At 46.3% G+C, this 17,260-nt stretch overlaps 4 protein-coding genes across 4 annotated transcripts; 3 read left to right on the top strand and 1 right to left on the bottom strand.

Moving 5' to 3' along the window:
• Positions 1-1,036: 1,036 nt before the first annotated feature.
• Positions 1,037-4,332, top strand: N7487_000975 (patatin-like phospholipase family protein; the record flags this gene model as incomplete). The annotated part of the gene is made up of 5 exons (XM_056868723.1): positions 1,037-2,054; positions 2,117-2,671; positions 2,716-3,114; positions 3,160-3,214; positions 3,354-4,332. 5 exons carry the CDS (start codon positions 1,037-1,039, stop codon positions 4,330-4,332), a joined length of 3,006 nt encoding a protein of 1,001 aa, XP_056733507.1.
• Positions 4,333-4,576: 244 nt separating this feature from the next.
• Positions 4,577-5,028, top strand: N7487_000974 (uncharacterized protein; the record flags this gene model as incomplete). Its single annotated transcript, XM_056868722.1, has 2 exons — positions 4,577-4,768; positions 4,852-5,028. The coding sequence occupies 2 exons, from the start codon at positions 4,577-4,579 to the stop codon at positions 5,026-5,028; spliced, it is 369 nt and encodes a 122-aa protein (XP_056733506.1).
• Positions 5,029-5,712: 684 nt separating this feature from the next.
• On the top strand, positions 5,713-6,882 carry N7487_000973 (NADPH oxidase family protein; the record flags this gene model as incomplete). Its single annotated transcript, XM_056868721.1, has 3 exons — positions 5,713-5,745; positions 5,777-6,571; positions 6,628-6,882. The coding sequence occupies 3 exons, from the start codon at positions 5,713-5,715 to the stop codon at positions 6,880-6,882; spliced, it is 1,083 nt and encodes a 360-aa protein (XP_056733505.1).
• Positions 6,883-10,482: 3,600 nt separating this feature from the next.
• N7487_000972 (uncharacterized protein) lies at positions 10,483-12,461 on the bottom strand (the record flags this gene model as incomplete). The annotated part of the gene is made up of 3 exons (XM_056868720.1): positions 10,483-11,998; positions 12,048-12,122; positions 12,175-12,461. The coding sequence occupies 3 exons, from the start codon at positions 12,459-12,461 to the stop codon at positions 10,483-10,485; spliced, it is 1,878 nt and encodes a 625-aa protein (XP_056733504.1).
• Between the last annotated feature and the right edge of the window lie 4,799 nt (positions 12,462-17,260).

The raw sequence follows: 17,260 nt of genomic DNA, 5'->3' as shown, positions 1-17,260 counted from the left end.
TTTCACCCCAAGAAGATCCAGTTGTACTTCTCTCGCCCAGCGAGTTTGATGAGGCGGATGAGAGATGGTCTGCTAGGGGTTTGATATGCTCATGAGGGAATGTGTGGTTTTCAGATGGGCTGTTTATGGTCAGTTTATCGCGCCTGTTCCTCTTAACTCTCGCTAGATCCGTACCTGGCCAGGCATGCAACATCGCAATGCGGCGGTATGCAAGGAGAAATATACGTTGGGAACATTGCATTGGACACAGGACCAGCGCTGTTTAGGGAACCGGTATTTGACGCGACCCCGACATAGCTTGGAGGAAGGCTGACAGTATTCGGAGGAACGGAAAGGTCTCTCGATGGGGGAAGGCGTTCATGTTGGTCCTATAATACAAGATGAGATAGTTCTATTGAATGTAAATCTAAAGGAAACTCACAATCCATTCCAACCTAGCGCTAGTGAGTCGGGGTATCCTCCTAACATCGTGGCGTTATTGAAGCTGTTGGTTAAAGTGCCCCCTATGACCGGAACAGCCCCCCAGTTGTTATGCGTCTCATAATAGGGGATTTGATCACTTTGACGCGGATCGGTATTCTGGGCAATTTGGTAAGGTATGATACTATATGCATAATGATTATGAGGATGATTATCGGAAAACATAATAAGGCAAAGTAGATGGGGGAAGAGAGAGAGAGAGAAGAATTATTCTGAGCGAAGGTGATTTTACGCCCACCGACCACTATCAGCTCCTCGGTATAGCATCCCATTATCTTACCCCTGGCCACCTCCTGTGTATCTATGATTAAGACGGAGAAAGTATCCCTCCCCCCCAGTCCAGGGACCCATGCTTTTCTCCAACCCGCTCGGCCCAAATAAGCAAATATTGGCGATTGAGCCACCGTTTAGGTAAAACCCCGGATGGTAGGGGCATTAGGACCACACATTATGTGGGTCATAACTACGGCCGACACCCTTTTGGGAACCTTTGATGTGTGCGGCAATAAATTGCGTTCTCTCCATCAAAGAAAGCGACAAGAAACCGAGCTCAAATATGGAATATTCAGATCGCATTGGTTGGCTCGAAATATGCACTAGCAAGGATTCTAGACTGGCTATCCACGACAAGGGCCGTTTACATCTTGTAATTGATGAACTTGCACAGCCAGAGTATCAATATCCAAGCTTATGCGCTTTTCTTGGGAATAAAGAGAAGGATCTGGCCCTCCAACAACTCTACCCACAGAACAACATCAGAAGATACAGCTCGGGTTCAGGCATTCGGCTAAGACCTGATAATATGTCGCTGAACTCAACTCGTCCTATGCTATTTGTGGATGGAGACGTGCATCAACCTCGACCTTTCCCAAATACTAGCTCTGAAGCCACTCTCGGAACTCCTGTGATGTGGGAGTGTTGCTCTGCGCAAACCCTTTTAATCGCTGTGTGGGCGCGGTTGGTTTTCCTCTTTACTGACGTTATCTGTATTTTCAGTGACGACGTCGGTGGTCTAAGCGGCGTTGCAAACTTTCTCGTTGCTTGTATTAGGATACAATCGGCATCATCCTTCCCTACTGCTGTTCGCCCACGAGTTGTCGTCGCACTTACAGTACGGCCGGAAGATATGGACGAACACCACTTGCAGATAGACCTATTCTATGATCAATTGCATAGCTCGGGCGGCAAGTCTTCAAGCGAATCATTTTCAGGCATTACCTTCGTCCATTTAGATGAAAGCCTTTCCCCGACCGCTCGGTTTGAGAGACTACGGGCTCTTATAAAGGGCCAAACACAGGATATGACTGTGTTATACAGTGACAATAGTGCGCTTGCTTCAGCCACTCAGCTGGTTGCACTTTTTGGCTCGGCTTTCCAGCATTTGATAAAGACTGTTCATGATCGGTTCAACTTCGTTGAGGCAACCAGGGTCAACAACAGGGTCTCTCAGGCTGTTGGTACTAACATAGCACATTATTACAGGGCAGGAAAAACTGCAGGCTTTCAGGGAGAGGAAATAGCGCCTGTTATTGCTGCAGCCCTATTGATGGACCATTATGTCCCAGAGATGTTAGGTATGTGTTGAAATAGTCAAATCGAAACCAACTAAAGCATATCTTGATACTATTTCGTATAGCCCTGCCGCCCAGAATGGTTTTTCGCACGTTGTACAAAGAAATGTTACTGGTAACCCTGCAAAGGGAGGTACACTGGCCCCAGAGCTCTGCCGAGGAGGCCACCGATCAAACCGAATGCCAGCTTATCACTATTTTTGACGAAATGGTACGCAGCAACACATCCTCTGTGGAGCTACGAAAACAGCAACTTGTCTCCCAACACGGCCGCCTTTGCCGCATAAGATCAAACAATATTTGCCTCTACTGCATATTACGCGTGGCTCAGCATACACTGGGTTGTGGCCACACGATCTGCGACACCTGCGCTCAGATATTTGGGGCTCCGGTCCCTTCCTATGAGTACCGTTTTGAGATTTCCTGTTGCCTTCATTGTCTTTATCGCAGGCCGCTGATAATTGATGTGCTCCCACCCACTATGTCCCCTTCTATCCTAGCCATTGACGGAGGTGGAGTGCGAGGAGTCATCCCTCTGGAGTTCTTGCTCCTGATTCAAGAGCATTTGGGCCCATGTCAGATCCAAGATGTTTTTGATTTGGGAATTGGAACAAGCTCAGGTACGCGTCATCTACTTAATTTAAACATCTCTAACGTCAGGAAGGTGGCCATATAATTCTAGGCTTATTTGCTATGTTTTGGAACATCCCAGACTGCTCTGTGAAATTTGAAAAGCTAGCCAAGCATATTTTCCGCGAGAGGCGTCAAGCGCCTCTTCCTTGGCTCTTTCGCATACTCATGAGCCGCCTGCCCGTTTTAGGGAATGTTTCGAAATGGGTTCTATGGCTTCTTTACGACAGTTGCTACGATTCCAGGGTATTCGAGTCGACTTTAAGGGTGGCATTTCATAGAAACGAGAGCCTATTTGGGCCATTTGCAACATCCGGTGGACCACTATTCTCTGGCGCTAAATTTGGGGTAACAGCAACGAGTATATCTAGGAACACCCACGCTTTCATCATGGGTAATTTCAATATCGTTCGGGGTGCGGGAGATGTCAACGGTTAGTTGCAAACTGCCATCACTTTCTCCTACTAATTTGTATCAGGCTATGAAGTTCTAAGGCCAGAAAATGTGAAAAATGAGCCAATGGTTTGGCAAGCGTAATCATCCCTAATATACCTCGTTCTTGTCTAACAATGCTAATGGTACTGTATAGAGCTAGAGCCACTTCTGCTGCACCTTTGTACGAAATGATTAATTCATTAGCATTGTTACTAGCTAACAACGTTCGTTTAACAGTTTTTTTACACCTGTTGATCTTGAGGGAATAGGTTCCTTTCAGGATGGCGGACTCCGGCACAATTTTACAGGTGCTATCGCTAGCCAATTATCTCGCCAAATATGGCCCTCGCGTGGGGATCCTGCTCGCCTATTATCATTAGGGACTGGGATCACAGAGAGTGGGCACGACAGCACACCGCACTTTCGCCATATATTTTCAGACGGATTTTTGCGACGTGGCTTTGATGCATGGATGGCTTCTATGGATACAGAGCAGCAATGGCATAGAATGAGAAATCAGTTGAGTGAGGCTAGTCGGCCTGACCATTTTCGATTTAATGTGCCGTTGGGGGCTATTCCGAGCCCCATCGATGCAGTTGCGATGATTAACACCTATCGAGACTTGGTGCTTCTCCAGCCGGGGAGTGCCCGAATGGCCCGAGAGGCGGCATCCGCGCTTCTAGCTTCACGATTTTATTTTGAGCTAACGGACTCACCGCCGAAAGTTGTCGGTCCGTTTTGGTGCCATGGCGTCATTCGTTGCAAGGGTCAGGCCAAGGATGTGATACAAGCGCTGCGCCACCTCTACCCACAAGGACTAGACCTAACAATAGAATTGAGAAAAGTAGGGAATTTTGGATCAATGCGAGACATTTGTGCCGAGTGCGGATGTTTTGGTCGTCCTGTTATCTTTCTTGTGCGTCATTTACAAGAGATCATTGATATTCGGATACGTCCCCCTCCCCATGGCGGTTGGAGAATCAACGGCTTCCCAGCAAATATGGCGACATTTGCAATGAAGCAGTCACTTCCATCACCATTTGGGCGTGTTGATCATGGTTATTTGAACAGAGCATCATGTATAAATTGCATTTCGCATGAAAGCTCGTGCCGAACCCGAGGAACCCGGCGCAAGCGTGGGTCAGGAACATTGAGCTCACGGGAGGAAAAGCCGAAAAGGCTGCGCTCAGACCTCGACATAGGACAGCAAACCTAACTAGGCCTGCGAAGTACATATAGTTGGAAATGTGATTGGAGGGCCGCTCCCAAGCCAAAGCCATGCCTAATTTAAGCTAGTAGCCTTGTGACCAAAAGTACAATCCGCCCAGTCGGCTCTAGTACGTTGAGCCATGACACCTTGGAAATATAAATAGCCACTAGTGTCTGTCAAGTGGGTTTCTAAAAGAAAACCATAAAATCCTCCAAGAATCAAATATACTATATCTAGTATCAAGACAAAAATGGGGGGCAACGATTACACCAAAAAGGACCGCTCTACATTTCGTAAAAGAGCCCCAACCCTTATCAAAAAGGCCCATGAGCTCGCGGAACAGTGCAGCGCACATGTCTATGTCCTCATTGACCATCCACGTGCCCGGGTCTCTTATAGCTCCACCAACGGTGGCAAAACACCCTTCCCAGAAGGCGCATTAGTAAGGGCACAAATACAGCTGAGGCCTCGTGGCTATTCAAGGTTCGCCAGACTGACCATGATATATGCTAATATACCATCCAGGAAGCTATGTATCCCGGACTGCAACAATTAACTCAGTCGGAGATGAAAGAGTCTCACGAAGAAACTCACCGGGAGAAAGTTGACGGAGTGTCTCGCTACTTTGAATTCAGAGCCCAAGCTCTGTCTAAGACGAAGGATGAGAAAACCGAAATCAACACTACAGGAGAAGGCAAGTAGGCTCATTGAATATCTTTGGGGTACCTAAAGGGGTCGGCATATAGACTCTCCTGGTCATGAGGTCTGCCACCCAGGGTGAGCATGTACCAAGTGTGCTGCCTTCCGTTTGAGCTCCCCTTGCTTAGTTAGTTTTATTTCTATCATAAGACCACTGCTATCGTATTAAAATTCTCCTTCCAAATTTTTTTAACTTAACTTGACTCAGATTAATATTCTACAATGAAGTTCCTCAGCTCGATAGAAGGGCGCTACTCGCTAGTCGTGTTGGCCACCTTCTTGTGTATAGGGATCTACCATTACGCACGCGTGGCTTCATCTATTATACTGAGGCCGTTTCGTTCCTTCTTTCTCTACCACATTGCCTATCCAAGACTTGAGGGACGGATATTTGGCTTACAGAACCTGTCTAGGCTGAATGTGATGGCCGGGTTCTTGTGCCTTGTTGGCACGGGTATTTGCAACTTTTGGGATGTCCATTCACTGCCCCAAGCAAGCTCAAGAGCGGCGCGATTATGCCTGGCTCATTTGATTCCCATGTTCTTTGCCAGTGGTTATGAGTTTGGAGCAAGGATCCTTGGGATATCACTTCAGGGATACGGGGCAATCCATTGCATGTTTGGGATTCTGGCTATGCTCGAAGCATTGGTTCATGTCTTGATCATTGCTTGTACCCGAAATATTACAATGTCAGAGGATCCCCAACTTTACGGTGTCCTAGTAAGTATCTATGATCCTTTATAGATTTTAGATTAACGTCGATACGCAGTCGGCGAGCATGCTCCTTGCGCTGATGATTCTACCACTTGTGAAGAAAAGGGTATACGAAGTATTTCTTAGGACTCATCAGGCTTGTGCTCTCGTTATGATCTACACAATATGGAGACACACTCACTCCTTCCACGCCAACTCTTGGTTCTACACCATAATCTATATCTCTACTTTGACTGTTACTGGAATAGTGCAGTTAGCTCGAATCCTGTTCAGAAATGTTGCACTCGGAAAGGGTTCGGTTCAGCTCACCTTACAGCGGAACGGAGATACCGCGCAGCTGACTATTGAGCTTCCTCGAGCGTGGAAAGTGAGGGCTGGAGAACGGTTGATGTTAGGGGTCCCATGCGTTGGGCTCGTGTACCTGTTTCAAGCTCATCCATTTACGATTGCTTGGTGGGAAGAGAATCAAATTGACCAAACTATGTTGGTTTCGCTTCTTCTCCGGCCACGCAGTGGGTTCACAAGGAGGCTCCTTGAAAGGCTGGAGGTAAATCAAAAGTGCCGTGCCTGGGTTGATGGACCTTTTGGTCCATGTTCGGTTCATCCGCTAGGCATTTCCTCAGATGTTGGTGATTATGGCCACCTGTTATTAGTAGCAACAGGAATCGGTATTGCAACCCAATTGCCCTATATCAAGGAGATACTAGATGGCCATCGTTTAGCACGGGTCCGTACTCAGAGGATCTCCTTGGTTTGGCAGTTAGACAGACCGGGAGACTGGGAAAGTGCCCATGAGTGGCTTCAGAAGTTGGTGGCACAAGATGATGGCTATGTAAGTTCATTCATTTCTTGTAAGATCAAGCTTTATTAACAATACACGATACACAGTTGCTACATGTGACTGTGTATGACACAATGAAGCCGCCCCATATCAATGACCCAAAAAGGCTCGGTCACCACGGCCTAATCGAGGTTTACGGGGGCTCTGTCAATTGGGATGAACAGATTTCCGCAGAGGTTAAGCGCCAATCAGGGCAGTTACTAGTCGCTGGTAAGATCTCATACTCTAGATTTTGTTTGTTTGGCGGTTCTCCTGACAACTATGTGCAGTTTCAGCTTCCCTTGATGTGCGACGAGCGGTGAGGGAGCTTGTTAGAGCCAACATTAATCTGGGGGTTGAGCTTTTTGAGCAGGAATTCCAGCCTTGGACTCCGAGTAGAACCCTTTGGTCCCATCTTAAACCTTGAGACCGTATATTATGGTTCATACAGCATAGGCACCTTGGTATCCCAATCATTGGGCGTTTTTATATTACCTAGGTTCAACCTTTTTATACACAATCAATCCTACTCCAGCCTTTTTAAGCCAAAAGTTTATGAAGAAAAAAAGAAAAAACAGTAAGAATAGTGATATACTCAAGTTGTTTCATAGGCTGGATGCCGCCACCTAAAGGGGATCTTAGGATACTCGGTTTTAAATGGCATTTAAGGCTGATCGTCCCATTCCCATATTTTTGCTTTCCGTGCGTTACACAATATGTCACCTAAAGATTCAGTATCACGAAACTCAAGACGTGCCTTATGGAGATCTAAGTGCAGGGAGCGCTTGGCCCAGCACATTTGTATGCACCCCTTATAAGTAACTAATAAATACTAATATCTTGAGAAGACGAAGAATTAGGCCTCAAAATACATCCATCTCATGTGCGCCTAAAGTCCAATGGTGAAGACATAGAATATACTTGGAAGGTCATCGACCAGGCTCTTCTACCCTTATTCCAAAGACATCTCAGTAAACACTCTATCGGTGCATATAAGCAGTTATGCAGTGAGATCGGAAAATCCTTTCATGTTATTAAAAAGGTAAGTCCTCTTTAGTGGAATGTAACGAATGATTGGTCTCTGATACGAGGCTAGCCCGGAACTGAACAGACTGTCGAAAACCCATGTCATTCAGATCTTGAGGATATAGAAACTTTGCCCTTCCAGTGCCCTTTTGACCCCCTAGAGAGTGAAAGATATCAGATTGCCTGCCAACTCGAAGAAGCTAAACGGAATGCTGGGAAAGAATACGAAAAGCGGATACTAGAGGAAGCCAAGGTACAGCATCTGATGAAGAGATTGCAAGAAGCCCAAAATGCGATTCAGTATCACCAAGAAGAGATAAAGCAATGGATGATGCTAGCCGATTACTATCAGTCAAGTTCTTCTCGATGCTCAAATTCATTACAAGAGGTCATCACATTACTCCACAGAGTCCACTCAGATGTCACATTCGTGCCTTAGGATTGACTGAGCAAATCTTTGTTGGAACCCATAAGCGCCATCGGAGCTAATAAGAGACTGAATTTCGAGCTAGCTAATAAAGTTCGAATTTTGCCGCCCCTGTTCAGGGTCGGCAAACGGGTCCGCATAACACGGGATTCATTAACCTAATCATATAAAGCTTACCTGTAGAGAGACTATGAATAATGGCAGACTCAAAATGAGAAAATTACCCCCGGAGATCTTACTTGCAATTTTCGCGAATCTTTCTAGAAGCGACTTGATATCAATTTCGTTGACAAGTTGGAAGCACCGGTACCTAAGTCTTCCATATCTCTTCCACACACTGAATGTGACTTCTACCATTTCTGGGCTCCAATGTCTGGAACATGTCTCAAAGTCCTTTGTTTCTAAATACGTGAAGACCTTATGCTATGAGGCATCGGAACTCATTGACCCTTGTAAGTCCATGCCGGCTAAACAGCGGACAACAAACTCTGATGTTCTACAGACATCCAGCATTTCGATTACTTCGAGACTTGTATATACACCCCGTCTGAGTTTCTTCGTGACCAGAAGGACTTATTCTGGGACAACAGGGAGGAGAAGGTCACATATACCTCGATTCATTCTTATTTCAACTGCTTAGCCAAAGAGCAACAGAACATCCTGGATACGAGGGAAGACATAAATGTCTTCTGCAGATCCATACCTCGATTTCCCTCGCTCCACAGTGTTCATATTACCTTTGTTGGGGGTGTTGATAAGAGATATCTTTGGTTCGCGCCTCGAGTTTTCTCTGATTGGAGCTACTCCTTTCTGATACACCTTGAAACAATCATCGAAGCGATGATTGTGGCCAAGGAAAATGGCATTGTCGTTAAATTTTTCCAAATATCAGGGTTCTACGCTCGCTTAAGGGCCTGTGGTGGCGCTCTCCGAGATAAAATGGCAGATGGATTAAGCAATGTGGAAACACTTTGTCTGGATGACAGCCCTAACTTGATTGATTTTATGTCAAATATCGACCTGCCTGTTCTCCGTCGTTTTGAACTTGGACGATGCTGGATCACATGTGCGGACATTCAAAAGGTTTTGAATGCGCACTTACAGATCCAGTGTGTGCAGCTATCGAAAATATGGTTTCCTGAAAGATTAAGATTCGAGCTATCAGCTTTAGGACATATTCAAGGGGATAACCGTGAACAAAGAGCCGAAAAGAGCATTACCATTATAGTAGGTAGATAGTGATGCAATTTCTGCTCACAAATTCATATTCCATATCACGAGAGGCTCATCCTAAACACCTTCTCTCACCCCAAGTAGGAGACGCACATGAAGCACTAGGCGTAACCCAATCTAGCTCACAGAGTACACTTATAACAACCCCATTCGTTTAGTAATGCCGGTGGAGTTCCAAGGTTAAAGGCAAATATACTAGATTATACAGAGAGATCTCCCACACGGAAAAGGCCTCCACACGGAAATAGCCTCCACACGGAAAGAGCCTCCACACGGAAAGAGCCTCCACACGGAAAGAGCCTCCACACGGAAAGAGCCTCCACACGGAAAGAGCCTCCACACGGAAAGAGCCTCCACACGGAAAGAGCCTCCACACGAAAAAGGCCTCCGCAGGGAGAGGGCCTCCATGCGGAAAGAGCCTCCACACGGAAAGAGCCTCCACACGGAAAGAACCTCCACACGGAAAGAGCCTCCACACGGAAAGAGCCTCCGCAGGGAGAGGGCCTCCATACGGAAAGATCCTCCGCACGGAACAGGCCTCCACACGGAAAGAGCCTCCACACGGAAAGAGCCTCCGCAGGGAGAGGGCCTCCATACGGAAAGATCCTCCGCACGGAACAGGCCTCCACACGGAAAGAGCCTCCACACGGAAAGAGCCTCCGCAGGGAGAGGGCCTCCATACGGAAAGATCCTCCGCACGGAACGGGCCTCCACACGGAACGGGCCTCCGCAGGGAATAGGCCTCCATACGGAACGGGCCTCCACACGGAACGGGCCTCCACACGGAACGGGCCTCCACACGGAACGGGCCTCCACACGGAACGGGCGAGAGGACGAAGCCGAACACGCCTTGTACATTTAGTCGTAGCTCTGTAGATAATTATTTTCCTCCTCTCTCCAGCGTACAATACAGATTTTCTCGCACACTTTACTGCTTTAGTCGTACTGACTTCTGCCTAATTGGTAGTAGATTAGCCTCTCTCTTCCCTCCACCCTTCTGTCCAACTTCATTTACAATCCACCATACCATACATTGTTGCTCTATTTACTTGCCTGTGGATCTCAAAATGGTAGGAGGTCACATACTGGCCGCACTTAGTCTAGAGAGTCACGGTCACCTTAAATATAATTTCATTCGCAGCCTTATCTAATATGGTTCCAATTTGTGAAGGCAAAGCAACGTAAAACAGTCAATAACACAATTTAAAACGGCCTGACCAATCGGTCTAGGATGGAATCAGCGGCGCTTCGCTCCCCGTCGATTTCCATCATCCAACTCAGCAAGCTTGCGTGCTAGCTTTTCGATGTCACGACGAAGGTTATTCCGGTCTAAGGTCCTTCGAGATTTAGGGGCGCGCCCACTGGCATCGCCTTTTGTGTTTGTAGTTTGGCCCTTCTTGTACCTTGAGGATCGCGAGCCTGAGGGTGTGGATCCTCGATTTTTATGGGGCTGGGAGTGCCGCTTTGTTCTTCTTTTAGGCCGGTTGTCGTCTTCCGAGTCTTCCGAGTCTTCGGATTCTTCGGAGGTCGTATCACTTCCACCATCGCTCTGGTCTTCCGTTGATTCCCGTGACCGCTCGTCCTCGTTCGTTTGTTCGACCTCTAATGCTTTTTGGTAGATAATGTTATCTCCGTTACGGTTTGGACCGCCGGCGATTCGACGGATAAAGGTCCTGGTCTCGAGTGTGGTCCTTCCATCGGTCCAAAGAACTATCACTCTTGTCTGTGGGTAGATAACGCCAGTTGCTGGAACAATCAAGCTCAATGGATCGACTTCTTCTTCATCGTCATCTGGGACCTTCCAACCCACACCAAGAATATCAAGGACATGCTCCCTGGTCCAGACCCAATCCTGGGCCCTGATTCCATCTGTTCCGTGAGTGATATGCTTTTGCGTACCGCGGGACTCGGAGCTTAGAACCTGCTCAACCTCTTTTCGGTCGAATGATTCATAAGAACCAGCTCTGATACGATACACTGGATCCACATCTCCATATTTCACAAAGGTTTGATACCCGGTACCCTTTTTCCACCAGTATAGAACTTCACCGGAAGAGATAGCCCTTTGTTCAGCCTGGGCTCTAGCTTCTAATCGCTGAAACCCTGTCAGGTTGGCTTCAATCGGATTTTGCGAGTTGCTGGATTCCTGAGCGACCAGGGGTGCTCTTCTGTAAGAATACTGCGAGACTCTCCCATGCAATGTTTGCAAATTGGCTGGACTGAGTAGATCCGCCAACGCATTAGGATTAATATTCCAGCCTTCGGAGAGATAAAACCTCTCGTTATGAGCGTTGATCATTCTGTAGGTGTTTTCGAAATCCATCAATAGTTTTTGTGCGTCTACACGACGGGTTTTACCAAATCGCCGTCTCCAAGAATGGACCTCGTCTATGACTGTCTGGTATTCCACACATCCATTGGAAAGAGGCATACCCTCTCTGCTGTTGGCAGCACGGATCATTTTGTTCAATCGAGCGAAGAACCTCTCGACTTCTCTCACGTCAGAGTCTTCGTTGTCGTTAAAAAATTCACACACCAAATTATAGTAGCGATTGGTTTCTTCCCAAATCACCTTCTTGACATGGTATTCTAACACCGGCGGTCCGTCGTCATGCTCAATTGTCTCCACCAGCTGTTGGTCGTCACGCTCAATTGTCTCCACTGGTTGTTCGTCGTCACGCTCAATTGTCTCCACTGGTTGTTCGTCGTCAACCTCACGTATCGGCTCTACCCGTTCAGCTGCACCTCCCAGTCTGTGAAAGTCTGTTAGTTTATTTCGCTATATATACTTAGATTTCATACTCAACCACCGAATCCATCACATAATATCCATCATCCTTGGGTTTCTTGTTGGGAGTATCAAACGAGACATGATTTCTAGGGTAATGGCTTTAGTCTTCTGTCAACCTGCCATATAAGTTCCACATACTTTTGCTTGTGTTCTCTTCCCTCTCTGTCAATTTGACCAGGCGTTCCAGTACCACTCGTGTCTGGAGCTTCTTGGGTACCACTTGGACCTGGGGTTCCTACACTCAAGTCTGGAGCTTCTTGAGTACCACTTGGACCTGGGGTTCCTACACTCAAGTCTGGAGCTTCTTGGGTACCACTTGGACCTGGGGTTCCTATACCATTCAAGTTCGGAGTACCACTTGGACGTGGCGTTGGGGCCGGCGTCATAAGCTGACGACCCCTTTTGCCTCCCTTTTTCTTCGCCATAGTTGACCGGCCTTTTCTCTGTCTTTGATCTAGAATCTTGATAAAAGCATGGGACTCGAGATTTAAATAGGGATTCTTACCGACCCCATATGGTCTTGGCGTCAAATCCCTAAAGGGGTCGTTAAAGATCAATACCTAAGGATATAATGGTGTTGGCAACCACACGTTTTTATTGGGCAGTGGAAATCAAATTGAAATTAAATAATAGATCCCTCATTATCATTAACTAGTTAAAAGCATACCTTAACTTGTCAAATCTTTACAAAAGCTATACACGCTTTGCCCGAGGCTATCTTGGAACTCCAGATTATTCCATGTAAGCCATTTATTCCAACTTGCAAAACAGCGTTAATAACAGAACTAGAATGATTGGTACTATATCTTGGGAGTGTGTTTGCTGTCGCTTCAAAGACTCTCGTTCTTTGAAGGTGAAGTTCCACCCATCCGACCCTGGATCTTGCTGGACGGCAGTTTGGTCCTTTATTCTTCCTGCAAAGAGACGAATATACATCCATACTGTCTGTAGAGCTTGTATTGAGGAGAGAAACTTCACTTTCCCAGATGAGCAGTTGAGCGTTATCTGGAAAGCCAAGGGACTATATTACTTCGAGAATCGAAGCTCTTGGGCGAGCACAAGCTGGAGATACTGGCTACCAAGCTCAGAATGCCAGGCAGTCAACAATATGATATCGCAAAATGGCAAGCTGACTATTTCACTGGCTATCAACTCATCTCTCTCCTGAGCCTCAGGACTACCTGGAAGACAGCCATTTGATATATACAGATGTGGGTTATCAGAAATTTCCTTGGCCCTTTTGTGGTCGTTTGCTTTTCACCTCTTAGTCAGAATATTATCAGAAATTACCATGACTTTATTCGATTACCTCCGTCTTTATTGCTCTCTTACAGTACCTCCAGAAATCGGTGTCACTTACGCTGTTTTATTGGAATATCAATATTCCGATACCTACCTTAGCTTAAATTCGAACTAGCCCCTCTTGGCATACTATATATTAAATACAGTTATGTCTCACAATAATATCTGTCAAGTACTATGCATTTATGCATGCTGAAATTACCAGGTCTTTACAAACCGGGAAATCAATGGACCGTCATGATAACGGTACCATACAAAAATACATACATTGCTTAATCAGCTATGTCCGCCGAGATTGGAAAAGAGCGGATCTTGTCATTTTAGTTAGTTAGAGAATTTACATATGTCAGATTTACCATACATTGTCGTATCCGTCTATTTCTGTCAGTTATGAGCCCGGCTTCGTTCCAATTAAGATCTGTCTACAACATATAGACCATCTTTTACCTAGCTGTCGCCGATTCACAGTGGTTTTGACAACGGTCAACCCCTGAATCGTCGAAGCACCCCTATCTCCTTCGAAGAAGATCAGATTCATCGACGAAAATCGACAATAATGAATATCATGTCAAGCCTCTCCGCGGCCTCCTCCCGCGTCATTTTGAAGGATACAGAATCATGGGATGCATGGCTCTCATATATTAAAGCAATTGCAGTTGCATATAAAGTATGGGATCAATGCAATCCGTCTCTTAAGGAGGAAGAACGTCCTAAATTGGAACCACCTGAAGAGATCATCTCTGTCAAAGATGCCATAAAAGAATACCCAGAACACTGGTTCAATGTGAGGCTATCCCTAAAAGCAGATTGGGATGCAGAGAACAGAGCCTATCAGTCGAAACTACAGGCATTAGATCTAGTGGCGGTGGCAATTAGGCAGTCAGTTGATACTCCCTACCAGCCCTTTATCATTGATATACCATCACCTTTGGAGCTGATGCTCAATCTCCACAAACGATTTGCACCAGAGAGCGATCCTACATACAAAACTAAGCTCCGTCAACAGTGGCGGAACCTAGATAGAGGCCTAGATCGGAACACCGATATCGAGAAATGGCTTCTAAACTGGGAATCGCTTTACCAATCGTGTAAGAAGGCAAGGATGCCAGAAGCAGAGGATGCCACGAATCAATTCCTTGAAGCAATCTCTATAATGTCGCCTGGATTCTATGAAACATGGGCTCTCAGAGTACAGGATAATCAGGACATCCCTTTCTTCGAAATCATGACTCGGTACAAAGCCCACTGGAAGATTACCCATGGCAGGCCGGCTGCGCAAAGAGGCATCTCAAAGGCTGCTTTCTCGACATGGCAAGGCAATGAAGAAGCAAAGCCTATAGAGGCAAGGAATGATGGCCTAGAAAGAAGGCCATGTCCATGTGACAGGGTAAAATCGAGAGTTCATATGCCTTGGGCCTGCTGGGAAATCTATGAAGATAGAAGGCCTGCTAATTACCAGCCCTCACCGGCATTGAAACAGAAGTGGGAGAAGGCCATGAAGGCTAATCCTAGATGGAAGGCAATTGTCGACAAGAAGCGAGCTGCATATGCAGAAGGCCAAGGGGGACCCTTGCTAAAGAGCAAGCGAATACAACCCTCGACGATGAAGCCTTTGGCTTCTTGACAACCAACGCAGTCAAAATTGACACCGTTATGTCAACAAAAATCAAGGATTTTGAAGCCACAACTACACCTACAGAAGACAGATGGGTAGTTGATACAGGTGCTCAAATCCACGTATGCAACAATCGGAGCTTGTTTAGCACCTTTAAAAGCGTACAGAGCAACGTCAAAGTGGGAGATACAGAGACGAAGGTGGCCGGTATAGGCACTGTGGTCATCTATGGTGTAAACCCTACCACTGGAAGCGCCGTTAAGATGAACCTATTTCAAACTAGGTACTCGCCAAACTTCCATAGTAATCTGATATCTCATGGATTGATGATGAAGGGGGGCCTATTAATGAATCTCAGAGCAAACTGCATTGAGACAATTGATGGCCATCGTCAGATCTATAAGATCTACCACGATCAGAAGCTATCATGGCTCACCCAGACAAGGGGTTTTATAACCCAAAAGGCATCAGATTTGAAGCCTGAAATGACGTTTGCCACTAAGAAATCCAATCAGGAGCCAAAATCTGAGGCTTCAATTGAGCTCTGGCATCGTCGATTAGGCCACATTGGCAAGGCGCGAATTGTCAAACTGGCAGAGATGACTGAAGGAATCACTATTGCAAGCAACCCAGGCAAAGAAATGCAGGTATGTGAAGCTTGTCAATTGGCAGATGCACCTAGGCAAATCTCTCGCCGGAAGATAGGCCAGGCATATGGTATATTAGGGAGAGTACACTTCGATCTAGTACAAAACCAGCCTGCCTACAACGGTCATATATGGATGACGCACTTCTATCTCGATGGAATAAGGTGTCACTTCGTATTTACCCATATAAAGAAGAGCGAGTGTCAGATGGCAGTTCGTAAATTCTTAGCATTGATCCGAAACTGGTTGAAAATCGAGATCAGGGTATTTCATTATGATAATGAGAGAAGCGCCGGCAATGAGGTTGAATCTATGATTGAAGACGAAGGGTGTACCATTGAGCATGCACCACCTGGCTTGCCAGAGATGAATGGACCAGCAGAGAGATCTGGAGGCATGATAGTAAGGAACGGCAGAGCATTGCTCAATGGTACGAACCTACCCCACAATCTATGGCCAGAGACGATGTATGCATCTGCATATATGATGAATCGTACCCCTACAAAGATGGATGGTAAGTGGATCATACCATGGAAGGAATTGATGCGCTATGCGGCTCCAGATGGCTTAAAAGATCAAATTGTCAACCTGTCGAATATGAGGCTATATGGGTGCTTAACGTACTCAAGGCTTCTGAAGAGAGTACAATCTAACAAGATGGCTCCGAGAGCAGAGATCGGCTATCTTGTAGGCTATGTTTCAAAGAGCCTATACAAGATCTGGTTTCCATACAAAGGGCGAGCAGGCATAGGCAGAGTTGAAGTTGTAAGAGATGCTGTATTCGATGAATCGAGACAGTACTCTAAAACGAAGCCTTTACCGCAAGAAGAAGATGCAATTAGTACTATGACAAATGGACTAAGCGCTAAGAACTGGCCCCAAGTGCTCTCAATGGAAGAAGCGCAGTCAGAATTGAGCATAGAGATGCGTATGCCGATGTCAATTGCTCGCATAACTCTCAATGATGACGTCGAAAACCGAGAACAAGGTACTGCACCAGAGGCGGTAAATGAAGAAATCCAGGAATCTAGAGTTGTGGAGCAAGCTCAAACTCTAGATAGTAGGGAGGAGACACCAAGGGTCCCCCCTTTAAAGGAAACACCTGTTTTACCTTTAACACCGGCTTCAATGGCAGGCCCTGCTTCAGTGGTAGAACATATCTCAATGATAGAGGTAAGGGATCAAGAACAGATCCCTGGGAGCTTCCCTATGTCACCACAGAGAGCCTCACCACAAAGAGCACTATCGTCGATTGCTACGATTGAGAGTACGCCACATGAGAGATCTCCTACCTCGCTATCTTCGCCAGATCCGATCAATGTCATACAGTCGATCGAAGCTGAAGGGGGAGAGGGAGATCAATATGATGAAGATGAAGCAGAGATAGAGCGTCAATTGCAACAAGAGATGCAGTATACGCCTACTCCAGAGCCAGAAGATCGGCCTACTAGAGAGATCTCTGCGTCAATTGATGAATCTAACATCATCTCAGGCCCCAGAATACGGAAGCCAAAGGCAGATCCAGACTACACTGCATATCTATCGCTAGACGAGAAACAGCTAGCCGAGCCACCAAGCCTTCTATATGCCTTTACAACAGGTATTACGAAGAAGCTCAATATGCAAAACAGACTGCATAGAGATCAGATGCCTCCACCAC

Source organism: Penicillium crustosum (genome assembly GCF_028827405.1).
Source record: "Penicillium crustosum strain IBT 35664 chromosome Unknown utg000001l_segment0_segment0, whole genome shotgun sequence".
Taxonomy (NCBI): Eukaryota; Fungi; Ascomycota; class Eurotiomycetes; order Eurotiales; family Aspergillaceae; genus Penicillium; species Penicillium crustosum.
This window is presented reverse-complemented; position numbering and strand designations above follow the sequence as displayed.